Source organism: Hypomesus nipponensis, chromosome 2 (assembly GCF_054491055.1).
Source record: "Hypomesus nipponensis isolate SF chromosome 2, ASM5449105v1, whole genome shotgun sequence".
NCBI classification, from domain to species: Eukaryota; Metazoa; Chordata; class Actinopteri; order Osmeriformes; family Osmeridae; genus Hypomesus; species Hypomesus nipponensis.
In genome coordinates this window covers 17810177-17823701 of record NC_140362.1, presented here as the reverse complement: position 1 = coordinate 17823701, position 13525 = coordinate 17810177, and the positions used below count along the sequence as shown (strand labels likewise).

General features: G+C 40.9%; 3 protein-coding genes and 1 long non-coding RNA gene across 4 annotated transcripts; 2 read left to right on the top strand and 2 right to left on the bottom strand.

Moving 5' to 3' along the window:
- Positions 1 to 1590: 1590 nt before the first annotated feature.
- ubqln4 (ubiquilin 4) lies at positions 1591 to 5538 on the bottom strand. The gene is made up of 11 exons (XM_084670566.1): positions 5351 to 5538; positions 4402 to 4553; positions 4135 to 4298; positions 3673 to 3935; positions 3377 to 3535; positions 3041 to 3260; positions 2806 to 2945; positions 2533 to 2616; positions 2291 to 2406; positions 2002 to 2191; positions 1591 to 1805 (listed from the first exon to the last, which is right to left on the bottom strand). The coding sequence occupies exons 1-11, from the start codon at positions 5495 to 5497 to the stop codon at positions 1653 to 1655; spliced, it is 1788 nt and encodes a 595-aa protein (XP_084526692.1). The 5' UTR covers positions 5498 to 5538; the 3' UTR covers positions 1591 to 1652.
- Positions 5539 to 6221: 683 nt separating this feature from the next.
- LOC146301129 (uncharacterized) lies at positions 6222 to 7805 on the top strand. The gene is made up of 3 exons (XM_084709017.1): positions 6222 to 6235; positions 6497 to 6572; positions 6865 to 7805. The coding sequence occupies exons 2-3, from the start codon at positions 6517 to 6519 to the stop codon at positions 7703 to 7705; spliced, it is 897 nt and encodes a 298-aa protein (XP_084565143.1). The 5' UTR covers positions 6222 to 6235; positions 6497 to 6516; the 3' UTR covers positions 7706 to 7805.
- LOC146301128 (uncharacterized) lies at positions 7296 to 8725 on the bottom strand. Its single transcript, XR_014768803.1, has 2 exons — positions 8643 to 8725; positions 7296 to 7387 (listed from the first exon to the last, which is right to left on the bottom strand). It is a non-coding gene; the product is annotated as an uncharacterized LOC146301128 (long non-coding RNA).
- Positions 8122 to 11188, top strand: tmem176l.4 (transmembrane protein 176l.4). Its single transcript, XM_084709003.1, has 7 exons — positions 8122 to 8244; positions 9084 to 9272; positions 9558 to 9668; positions 9839 to 9895; positions 9981 to 10193; positions 10631 to 10753; positions 10835 to 11188. Exons 2-7 carry the CDS (start codon positions 9099 to 9101, stop codon positions 10889 to 10891), a joined length of 735 nt encoding a protein of 244 aa, XP_084565129.1. The 5' UTR covers positions 8122 to 8244; positions 9084 to 9098; the 3' UTR covers positions 10892 to 11188.
- The last annotated feature ends 2337 nt before the right edge of the window (positions 11189 to 13525 follow it).

Here is a 13525-nt window from a genome sequence, read left to right as displayed (position 1 = left end):
AGCATTTTGTCTATGGTGTGAAGGCTCTGTTGAATCCAGATAAATATTTTTAAATACCTAGGTTTTGTGGATAAAAATGGCACGTTTGTCCTACTTAATTTACAGTCACGCAATGAATGATGGCTGGACGAACATTTTGGACCACAAGTCAGTGAGGGTGGAGAGTTTAGCGATGGAACCATGTCGAGTTTACATTTAGCGCTAATAAAATAATAACTCATACATACAACCTCTTCCAAGAGAGAGTATCCTCTGTCAAACAAATACACATGATCAGTTTAGCAATTCCACCTCTATCAACCTGTGTAGACCTGTCAACTCCACCTGTAGGGTCCAACTAGTCATATTTAAATAAACCACTGAAACAGACTTGATAAAGTTTATCGAAATGTATTATTAGAAGATTGCAGATTGGATGGAGTCCAGGAGAAAGGCAGAGCTGAACAGATTTTCATTTAACTTTAGATACTACAAATAATTCATGGGTTGAACAAAAACAATTAATTTCATTAGTACACTTATCATTGCTATATATTTCACAAGTTTTTTTTTATATATATATATATTGCTGAACCCAATACATAAGTTATTTCTTAGGCACTACACCACTGCTTGTATGAAAATACACAATATGGTTAATGTAAAAGGTGTCTGCTTATCATTTATGAGCTTTAAAACATTTTATGACATCTCATAACCCATAATCAGAGCTTAAACAATAGGAACATTTAGACTAAACTCAATATAACATCAATTTGATATAGAATTGCCATCAGTAGACTGGATATTGTTGTATTCTGAAACCCCTCCTTTATCAAAAACAAGCTGAATATGTAAGCAAATATCCGAGTGTTCAGTATGGTGTTCAGGTTCCAGCAGCCTTGGGTACGCTCAGTCAGGTTTTCGAAAACAACATCAACAGTGGAAAATTTAGTTGATGGAGAGCGGCAAGGAAGGAGAGAGTAATTTCTACAGGTTTTGCAATAAATAGTAGTTGATCAGGCATAATTAAGGATAGAGAGAAATGAAATCAAAACAAGCAGGGTATTATGACAGAACAAAGAATAATGATTGGTCGTAAGACCTACAAGCTCCCACACTTCCAAGTCCCACATTACCAACTAGACACAATCCATTAAGGGCTATTTGGGTAACCTCATGCATGTCCAGTGAATGAGCAACTGTCATTTCAGAAAGAATCTCCAGGTATATCAGTAATGGAAGTGGCAGCGGTTGTGGTGTTAGTTGTGGCGTCTTTTCACTGAGCTGTCATCATTCCACAGGCGCCGGGGTGGGTGACATTTTCACTAGCAACTGAAACCTGCACTCACTCTTCCATATGACACCCCTTCCCCACACACACACACACATACACACAATCCACCGCCCACAACCCTCCCCCAGCTCACATCCAATTCATCTTTCTTATGATTCACAGATCAGCCAGAGATGAATAGCAATTTGAACTCCATAGTCTGAAGGGCTTGGGGCAGACAGTGTGATGAAGGACTGGGTTCATTTGGAATCTCCCTTTCCAGTCCTCAACCCCTACCAGCCTTTGCTCCCCCCCCCCCTCCCTCCCCCCCCCTCCCCAACTCGCCCAAATGACTTGGTCTGCCACCCACTGGGCTTGCTCAGGGGGGCTAGGGGAGTTAGGACGGCTGAGAACCCAGCAGTCTCTCAATGGCGGCATTGATGTCTCCCCCTGTTGCAATGAGGGCCTGGAGATTGGCCTCTCGGTTGATAAAACCCATTGCACTGAGTTGGTCCAGCTGCTGCTGAAACCGTACCTCTGGGCTCTGGGTCTGAAAGAGGTGAACCAGGATTAGCATTACATTAGCCTATAGGTAGGGGGAAAGAACAGTAGTAGCAGCAAGTAAAGCAAATAACACATTTCTCATTGGTAATACATTGGGTTGAGTTCTTGAGTGTGCAAATACCTAAAGAACATGTGGACGGACTAGCTAAGAGTTTAACTAGCCAAGAAACATTTACACATACCGCTGTGCCTCCACCAGCAAACATTTGTAACATCTGCTGCATGAGTTGCTGCTGTTGTTGGTTGGGGTTGGTGGCAGCAGTGGGGTTTGGGGCAGGTACTGGGGCAGGTGTTGGGGCAGGAGGGGGGTTCTCTGGGGCCATACTGCCTCCCGTGGTTGGAGGAATGACTGGGATCCCTCCAGGAATTATGCTGAGAAAACAAAACACACACAAAAATCAACATTAAAAAAAACAAACAATCAAAATGTCAAGAATTTAAAATTGTACAGAATCTAGTTGAGACACAGACCTTGGCATGAGTCCGGGTGCTTCCGTCTGTAGGGTCTGTAAGCCTTGCTGGATCTGCATGAGAGCTTGCATGGCTCGAGGATTGGTCATAACTGACATTGCCTCAGGATTCTGCATCTGTGTGATAGTCAACAGCATATTAGGTCAAGCACCTACACCCAACTTAAGGTATCAGACACGATATTATTACGATGATATTTACTAACACACAGTGTTTGTAACACCATGAAACAGCAATCTGACCTGCTGGAGAAACACAGGCAGCTGATGTCTCATCTGCTCCTGTAACTGGGGATTTCCAGCAAATAGAGGGTTGTTCATCAGTGCCTGGGGAAATACACAAACATTGTGTATATATTATTTTTGTTCAGGTTCATTTGAGATGACACAACTGTTTAGACCAAGGCATCATCTTCCAAACGTAATAAATCAACACGTTAAAATACTTAACCGATTGAAAAAAAGAAAGAAAAAAGCCTTGTCTTGTTTTGACCCCTCTCTAACCCGTATACAGACCTGTGACGCGAGGTCCGGGTTCTGGGCCAGTGACTGCATCATACTGCGCATGTAGGGTGCAGAGAGCATGTTCTGCATCAGCTGGGGGTTCTCAGAGATCTGCTGCATCACACTCTGCATACCAGGGCTACTAAACACACCTGGTAAAAAACACATGGATAAATAGAGAGCAGACTGTGAATTCAGTCGTAATGCTGTGCACTCCTTTATGTTGTTGATGGACAGGAACTCATACCGTTGCCTAGGCCTGCAGCATTGATGCCCAGGGGGTTGGAGACGCTGGGAGCAGTACCCCCAGTGGAGGTGGTGGAATTTCCTGTCCCCCCTCTCTCAGATGAGCCTGTTCCAGGGGGGCCCCAGGGGTTAGGTAAAGGCTCCCTATTCTCTGTTCTGGAGGGCTGCACCCCTGAGTTCTCCAAGTTACCCCCCAAAGCCGAGAAGGGATTGTTTCCAAACTATGTAAAAGACAAGCACAGCCCCCAAAAAATCATTTATTCCCTTTAATATCTTTATATAGATATACGTATATATATTTAATATACATTAACATCCAGCCAATAGTAATAGCTACCTGCTCCCTAGCAGCGCTGAACATGGGCTCCTGGATGTCTGTGTACATCCTCCGGAGGGCGTTGTAACCTCCTGGGATGCTTTCTAGGTTGCTAAGCGCCCTGTCTTGGTTACGCATCATTTCTTGCATCATGGCCGGGTTCCTTGCCAACTCCATGGTCTGTCGGGAGAAGGGGGATTTCGATTATAGAGACACGAGTATCAACTCAAGGGGGTGGCACACCTTTTTATCAAGCAACAAAGTATATTCTTTCTTTCTCCCACAACACCTCTACAACTGGACCTTTCCAGTCTCACCTGTCTCATGAGCTCTGGGTTGTTGAGCATGTGGGAGATCTCTGGATTGCGTTCCATCAGCTGCTGCATCTGGGGGTTGGTGACAATCATTTGCCTCATCAGGTCAGGGTTGGACATCATGTTCTGTACCAGAGGATTCTCCATGATCTGGGACAACATTTCCGGGTTCGACATCAGTTGTGTCTGCATCTGCTGCTGTAGCTCCATGAAATTGGCTGAGCCCATGCCCAGGCCTCCAAGACTGGACAGGTCACCAAACCCACCTCAAGGGACACATTAAAAGGGGGGGAAGAATTATTGGCAGGTTAAAACCAATAACGGGAACTGGTTGACGAGTTAATAAAGATCCAGTGTGTAAGCAATGTAATACATCACAAATAGTCAAATGTACACACAAGAGCAGAGTTCATCAATGTACTTCATTGTGAGATTAGTTTGTAAGGAACTGTGGTTGCTGCTTACTGAGCAAATTGGCAGGCTGTGCAGGGGCCGGGGCAGGTCCAGTGCCTGTCGTCGTACTGGCATTGGATGTTGGTCCAGGATTGGGGAGGGAGGCATTGCTGTTGTTTGTCTGAGTAGTCCCAGAAGTGGAACCAGAGGGTTGGGAGGCGCCACCCCCTGTGGACCTGCAGGGACATGGGGGTCATCATCAAGAAAACACCACAGATGGAAAGTTTTATTGAAAGGAAAATCTGTCAAGCAAATGACACTGGGGAAACCATGTCTTACTTTGGAGGGGTCTTGATGACCAGATGAACAGTGAGTCCATCTTTGATGCCATGCTGGTTCAATGTATCTCCATCCTTCAGGATTTTACCAGCAAATATCAGCACTAGCTGGTCCTGCTTGGCCTTAAACCTCTTCGATATTTCTTCTTTGAACTAGTTCAATGAGAAAGAGTGAGTGCTTAAACTGGGATTGATGACAGTCCAATCATTGCAATGGCCTTGAAGATGCCATTTATGAATCTTAATACAGAGACCTATACTAAAGATAGACGAGAATGAAATTACTACTTTACTATAAGTACCCCGCCCAGTCCCTACACCATCACCATCGACATCGTATAGTTTGGCCATTTGTTTAATCGCTAGCTATAATACACTCATGTTAACTCATCCTTTCTAGTACCTACTGTGGCTGACTTGTGATGGGGACAGCAAATATCCAAACATAGCTAGACTAGAAAGACCAGTTGGTTTGATGTCGTTCGACGATAGAGAGCCAAAGATTGGTTGGCTACTTGGCTGGCTATCCTCAATATTTTCAGTGTAGTAGCCTAGCTAGCTAGCTAGCTAATTAGATCTATCTATAATGTTACTGTAGTTAACTGCTGACAGTTCAAACCAAAATCAACGTAGACTAGTGCTAACTACAAAGCAACTAGACAACTCAGTGACTAATACTAGCTATGAAGTCAGCTAGTAGTAAACTCACGTGCTACGGTGTACAGGTTATTTAAGATGGCTAGCGAGCTACCGTTGCAAAGTTAACTCAAAACGTTAGCCAGCTAGCTAGCTGGATTAACTGAGTTAGCACAGTGTGGTCAGTTTGCAACTCATACCATTACAACTGGATGGTGCCAGTTTGGCTAGCAGTTAGCTATTAAGTGGTAGCTAATATTGCTAGCTATAGCCACAGAGCATGACTTGCATAACTGTACAATTACTGTGTGTACCTGTGCGACAGAAGAATCCTCCGAGATTGCTATTTCCTCTTTATCTTTAGGGGTTTTTACCGTGACCACAATCATGGTCCCTTCAGTGGTATCATTTTTATCAACGTTAGAATCCACCGTGGGGTCTGTGCCGCTATTCTCCGCCATCTTTACTCCTCCTCAACATCCCCAACTGACAACATTCTCAAGCGTGAGATAAGAAACATTACCTGAATACAGCTGTGACGACGAAACCTAGTGGTGTGGGGGTCATACTACATTTAGGCCCAATATTAAAAAGGGTTTCAATAGAGAAAAAGTGGAAAGCATGTATGGTTAATCAAGAATTACATTGGGCTTTCACCTTTCCTCTCTCACACCACAATCTCAAATGTGATAACATTCCTTAAGAACAAAGTACAAATTAAAGGTAAATATGCAGGCCACACCTGACATTTTCATTGGTGTGGCAGGCTGCCAAATCAGCTGAGGTCAGAGACAGTTTTGCACACGATTGTGAAAAACTGCCAACGGTAGCCTACTCTACTTTTTAAGTAACAAAGGCATTTACAGAGGCATTTTGGTAGCCTCAATTAGTTTCCTGTATATACTATATGTTTTTGTGCCCAGTGGACGCTGACCTGAGTGAGAAGGAATTTGAGGACCTGAACAGTCTTGTTCAATTGGCCTACCCTGCAGAGTATAGCCTACTGTACAATATTTTCAGTAGATTACTAGTATCCGTGACAAGGACCCCTGAAAAAGTGTGCTTTGTCGTTTTTATACATTTCTAGCCTACTTTTAATGTGTACAGGCTAAGTATTGCAACATCTTACTCAGATGCAGTGAACTCCACAATCTCAAATGTGAATGTGACCTTTCTTAAGAACAAAGGACAAACTAAAGGTACCGTAGCCTAAATATTATCAGACCACACCTATTTTAAACAGTGGCAGGCTATATTAACTTCCAAAGTAGCTGAAGTCAGACCATACGAATGTGAAATCTGGGCAACGTAAGTATTTTTCAGAACTTTAGAGAGCCATTTTGGTAGCCTAATTTCATTGTTACGTCAACATTTTTATCCAGTTTCTCACTGGGCGCCGACCTGTTAATGAATTTGATTATCTTTTTTATCTTTTTATCTTGATTATATTATCTTTTCAGTAAGTTGCTGTTTCCGTGACATGAAGACCACAGCAAAAAGTGTGCTTTACCCTTTCTATGCATTGCTACTTTTCATGTAAGTATGGCGACATATACTCAGATGCGTTGAAATAAGTTATATTTTTGTGTCCCACTCTGTATTCTCAATATATAGGCTACAAAAGTGGTTGTTATTTTGATGTTTGAACATCCTTCAATAAAAGATAACCCAAATTATTAATATAGATACAATTACCATTAAAACATTTTTTCTTTTTTTTAAGAATAGCAAGATGACAGTCCAGTTACACTGAAAGAGTGCAGCACATAATCTCCACATCCACATGCAATCATTGCTTCTCCTTTACAGCTGTATGGTTTACTTGCAGGGCTTTTAGCCATGGAAAGGATCTCTTCAACGATAATGGTAATTTACAACTCCCAGACTCCTACAACATAGGCTGGATGGAGGCCATTAAGGATGACAAATTCCTATCCGACATCACCATCCCTGGTACCCATGATAGCATGGCTCTCTACGGTGGTCCGTTGGCTGAGTGTCAGGCATGGACTCTTAATGACCAGCTGAGAGCCGGCATACGCTACCTGGACCTCCGCATTTTTGCACTAGAAAACAAGCTCTATGTTATGCATGGCGTTGTCTACCAGCACACTTCTTTCATTGATGTCCTTGACACAATCAGAGCATTTCTGTCAGAGTTCCCCAGTGAGATGGTTCTCGTTAGAGTGAAGCCTGATTTGTTTGATAAAGATAACGTTGAGAAGATGGTAGAAAAAATTATTAGTAATGACAAAAATGTTTGGGTGAAGTCTGTAATGCCAACCATGGGTACGGCTCGAGGAAAGATAGTCTTTGTGCAGAAGTCCAGCTTTAAACTGGGTGTTCCTCTCCTGGAAATGGACACAAAGGGGGATTATGAAGTCACTCATATTGCAGACAAAGAAAATACAATTGATAAGTGTTTGACCCAAGCAGCTGAAGACACAGGACGGGATAAGATTGTTCTCAGCTACTCCAGTGGCACTGGTGTTGGTACATTCTGGGGCATGTTTCTAACTCCCAAAAAAGTGTCTGAAAAGATCGACCCCTGGTTGGATCAATACCTGAGGAAGTTCTTTAATGACCACCCAGGGTCATGTTTAGGTGTTATTGCAATGGACTTCCCTGGTATAGACCTCATTCAAGAAGTCATTAAGTTTAATAAGTGATGGAACCTAGTCTGATTTCTCTGATTGCTTCAAGTATTTCTTAGCTTAAAGTTTAATACAGAGTATGGCTACAGCATAATCATAAAAATAATGGAAATTACCTGTTCTATGACTGATTATTTTACAATCATCCAAGGAATTGCAGAAGAAATACGTATAATTATACAGTAAATACCTTGAGAAACAAAAAGTCAACGTCATCAGACAATATGTTATTTCCCTCGTAGTGGCAGGTTGCAGCACATTTATCATTTTATACCACACGGTTGTTTGACGTGTAATACAAAGGTGACTGATTATCAACATAGAACCAAGTAAGTATCACCATGTTATCTACAAAGACAACAAAACAATACGAACATTTCCAAAATCTGAATATTTATTATCACCCGTTGAATTGATGAAAGCGTTAAACTGCCATTTTATGTAAGCAGTGGGAGGTACTGCTGGGAAATAAGTTACCGAGCCCTTCCCAATAGTGTTTTCAGGATACTTCTTTGTCCCAACATTGAGACTACTACACGATTTCAAGAAGTCAGGTGAGACTAAAACAATAATTTGCAAATGTTTTATCAAAAGTTACTTAGGTACAGGGGATAATTTTAAACTGAGCTTTAGCGTCCTGAAAAGCAAAAAGATTTGTCGAACATGTCAAGAAAAACTATTTTAGGCCTGTATTTCAGAATTAGAATTAATATGATTACATGATTAATAATCGTGTGATAACTTAATTACGATTATAAGCCTAATTCAATATCGCCTACAACAACCGCATTGATCAACAATTAGATGCCTACACGGTTTGTAGAGGTTTTGTTGACATTTTCTCAAGGATTTGTTACCTATTTCAACTGCGTGTTTCCTTTTGTAGCCTACTTTATGACATATGACCAAGCCTGTTGCTTTCAAATAGGGTTAAGAATGGACGTAGACCTACATAATCAAAATGGTGTGCAGCGAGGATATCTCGGGTGACCAGATTTGAGTTTGTGAAAAAGAGGACACTTCGTTGCATCGGTGTGGGTGTGGGTGTGGGGGGGTCTGATCACTGTCTGATCAAAATGACAGTTCTCTCTACAGTCAGACGTTGCGCAAGAAGGTGCAACGTAAGGGACATACCCTTTCTGAAACTTGTAAGGGCGTAATAGTTGGTGAAAGACCAAGAGAAACACGAATATCGAACGAGGTAAAAACCCGGACGATTTTGCAATCCCTGCCGGACGCATTTTTTAGGTCTCGAAAATAGGTATGTCCGGGTAAAAGAGGACTTCTGGTCACCCTAGGATATCACAATTGGGATATCCAGTCATTGTCATCGATTTACACAAACCGACTGTCATTTAATTATTCATAGTTTGTTGTTTCCCTTTACTTTCAGTTTCGAGTTGTCAAGATGTCAGTGACCATGACCAAGGGTGAGGGGGTGACCGTGTTCACCGTGGCCTCTAACCCCAAAAGCGATTGGCCAATGGTGTTCCAGATATTCGGGACCCTGTGCTGCAGTCCAATTTGCGCAGTGTCTCAAAGACTGAGAAAGCTCCAAGGCAGTTCTCTGTCAGTTCTGGGGGTATGTTTATTCAGAAAATGCACCTGCTTATTTGTTGAAATTATTAACAAAATCGAAATAATTGAAAATGATCAGAATAGCTGATAATAGAAAAGTCAAGCCAAATCCTAATGTGTGCATTACATTCTGTTATTTCCAAGACAGCTAACATTTAAGAGTTTTGGAATAACAATGTGTGTGGCTTTCACATTTCTTTGAAGAGACAAAATTATAATACATTTGGATATTTGTAAGACCCTTTTTAGTATATAAGATGTCATGTTCCCTTACATTTGTATTTCACAGGCTATACAAATCCTGGTGGGGATTCTCAACCTAGGCCTTGGACCAATCCTTTTAAACTCAGCTAATTGGGTACAGACTTATTTTGGAGTTCCTTATTGGCTTGGTGGTGTGGTAAGTCTACATTTCTATCGTGTTTGCATGGCACAATTATTGCATGGCACACTTATGTATTATTCTAAAGCACAATTAGGCCTGTATTACAACTGTGTAATTTCTCTATTTTATATAATCTAATATCATGTTAACACCTTGTGTTTTATGATGATTTCTCCTCGTTCCAGTTCATTGCTGTTGGCGTAATGTGTGTTCTCGCTGAAAAGTTTCCGAGTCCCTGTTTGGTGAGATACTTCTTATAAATAAAACACATTATTAAATGTTTATGAAAGTTGTTAAATCTGTAATCTAATTGCTCATGTATTATAGGTGGGCATCAATGTTATGATAAATCTGGCTGGTGCTGCAATTGCTATTACTGGCATTGTGTTGTACGCCATAGACCTGGGATATGGTAAACTGTACTGGATGTGCAACTCGGACAATGACTACTGGTATAGCGGCTATAACACCCCGCGTCCAACCAGTGAGACAAAGGATCAATACCTGGAGAGATGCTTGGATGCCAAACAAATTGCAGTGGTGAGAATACTTTCAAGTACAATTGACTTTGAATTATAAGTCAATAAAGGCAGTTGCATCTAACCCTTATATACTACCTGTTTGCTACTTCTTTCAAACCCAGTCATTTTGTAGATACATATGCATATCCATCAGAAAAATATATATGTATCAACAATTGTATTAAAAACAGTAATACTGCATATGATTACGTATCATCTCATGTTTCTATCATTTGCATTTATATGTAAGATGTAGCAGATGCTATTATCCAAAGTGACGTACAAAGGTGCATAGAAGTGCAGCAAGAAATCTAGGATTAGAACTGTATAACAGTGTTACAGTGTGAGAAACACCCCAAAAAACTGTCTGTTGAAAGAGTTATTGACTACAAGTCTTTTTTCCTAACATCACCAATGTTTTAACATCCTCCATGTGATTTTCCTTTCTGCCATTAGGTGCTTCTGAATTCATTGGAAATCGTGATGATCGTCCTTGCTGTCCTTCAGTTATGTGTCACCATCAGCTCTGCAGTGCTGGGTATGAAAGCCTTGCACAAGAACAGAAAGGAGCAGCACAAGGTAACATTAAAGTGGTTGCGCCATTCCTCACTATTCCTCACTTTTACAGTCATTGTTTACTTTCAAACTTCCTTTTTCTAGAGCCAGACCGAAGACCCAGAGAAGTACAGTCCACTGCTGGAGGATGTGACTGCCTAAACAAAGCCTTCAGTTTGACACAATATATTGCTTATTCTAACCAAATCTTATGCAATACCTTATTGTAGACACATAGATTTTAATGTTTTACTTCTATTACTGTTTTTTTTTCTCCTTTGTGTAGCACAGGGGTCCTTATGGTTGAATGTGAGTTGGTTGCAAATCAACACTTTTAAGGCCATTTAAAAAGTATGTATCTGCAAAACAGGTTGTGAATGTGCTGCTTAAATACGCTGAGAACTGTTTTTCTACTTCACATTTCCAGTTTACACGATTAAAGAAAACACATTTAATGTATCTGTCTATTATCTGTCTTTTGTCATTAACTAGTGATAAACTGATAAATAAATAAAAGGTTGTGGAATTAGAGTTAGGCTACAGGACAGAACAGTTAAATATTTTTTGTTTTATTTTACACAACACCTATAGTGCACTAAGCATATTATAATTAATCATAAATTACATATAAATCACAAAGGAAGGATGAAAAGGCACGAGGAGTCAGAGTGTTCTTCATTGTCTTAACCAATTCTGGCCCCCAAAAGTGTCTTTCTTAAGATCTGTCTTTTGGATATAGCTTTGATTAAATGAGGCAGGGATGTATTCCCCTCTGATCATCCTGATCCCAGTAGTCTTTACTAAAGCCCACGCCGTAGTGGTGTCCACAGGAAGCAGTCATCAGATCCTCCAGTAGATCCATGCAGTCCCAGATGATTGAGTCCATACCCTCAGACATGTTGGTGACACAAACTAACACACGATCAAGGGACATGAGAACCAGACATCACTTAACACCATTTGGATTACAAATATGACAGCCAATTTGTTTTAAATCCTGTATGCTGTTCTATTTGTGTTTGTAATTCAAGCAAGTCTGAGGTTTAGTTGCCTATAGTTTTTTATGTTTCATTTAGGTCGCCATCTTTGTAAAATCTTGCCATCAGGTGGCAGTCAAGCACATGTGAACTCAGATCAGGGACTTGTAGATATCTTATCATTTGACAAACCTCAAAATCACCTGTTGTCTGTTGCACATCGCGCAGCACCGGTGCAACAGGTGAGGAACAGGTGAGGAAATCGGTAACCTATCGAAAACTCTGTCCAGAGGCTGCTGTGCTAATGGCTTGCCATACTGGTCAGCAAATATTCGAGCCCTAACCCTTACTTTACCCGGTGTTGAACAAAAATCTATGAGGGGCCGTTTAGGAAATAATTCAGACTGTCCTTACAAAAAACAAATGTGAAACACATTCACATATGAAACATTCACACATTCATACTACTGAAAAATCAAACCACATAATTGAAATGCTCGCATCGACATACATGAAACGCATTCAAATGTGAAATGTTCACACACATTCATACTAATGAAAACGTACATAAACATACATGAAATGCTCATACAGACTTATGTATGAAACACTCAAGTCTTATAAGGATGAGTAAGAAGCTTTGAGAATGTAAGTGTGAGAAAATGTTCACTATATCCGGAAGGCCTTTCAGTAAATCCCCACTAAAGAAATATGGCATGTATAAAACTTACTAGCAACACAGACTGTTTTTGTCAAGGTAAACATGCGTGTACAAAACAATTTATTTTCCCATACCCTAGTTTTGAACAACATGTGTAGCATTAACAGAAATATTATAGAGACAACTGTTTTACAGTGTCTGATGAAGGTAATCCCTGCACTTAATGGTTTCAAGACAGATGATGACTAGACATGCGTTGGGAAATCGAATGGAAACATAGACATACCTGTAGCTGTATTTAAATTGACATTCAAATGGTTCAATGGTGGACCAAGATTGTAACCACTTATTTTTCTGCCTTCTTGTGTAACGGAGTGAAATTGTGTAAGATTCCATCGGCCTACGAGTCATGTAGGCTATGGGGGATTCTCTAACCCTAACCCTAACCCAACAAGAGAGCTATACGGGGAAGTAGTGGGGACAGTGGGGGAGTAGTGGTACACACTTGTTAGACGTAATGCTCTTTGAAGCTTCTCCAATATTGGGTTATCAGGATCTCCTAACAGTAATGGATTCTGTCATGTTCCCCATAGTGGAAATTCAATATATTCTCTGTCAGAGTTTAACCCTTGCCACTTTCTGTGTCTTCAGTACACGATATATGAAAACAAACAAAAAAACATACAATCCCATTGCATTTTAGCACTGACTCTGTGTGATGGTCTTGTGATGCTGCCAGAGAATGGCTTGGGTCCACCATCTGATCAACATTCATGGGTAACTTTTTAAGGACAATTTATTTCCATTGAGATAGAATTAAGAAAGAGACAGGGTTACGTTGAGGCGATAACTGGTAAGACATTGTAACCCTCCATGTCGGATGCATCTTTTCGTGGCCTCGTGATGTTTTTCCTGCGTTCCTGAGGTCACCTGATGGGCCGGCCTCAATGCAGGACTGTGTGGCCAAATCATATTTATGGAAGACTAAGTTTGGTCTGATTAAAAGCATCTCTTCAACTGTTCACTAGTCCTGCATGGCCAGCTCCCTCAGACAGTGTCAGCCCCATATGGCTTCCATTGGAGCAACCAAGCCAAACAAATGAAGGACACTTTGTTGAGTAAGAGAATTTGCCACTATAATGAGGAATTCATTTGAAC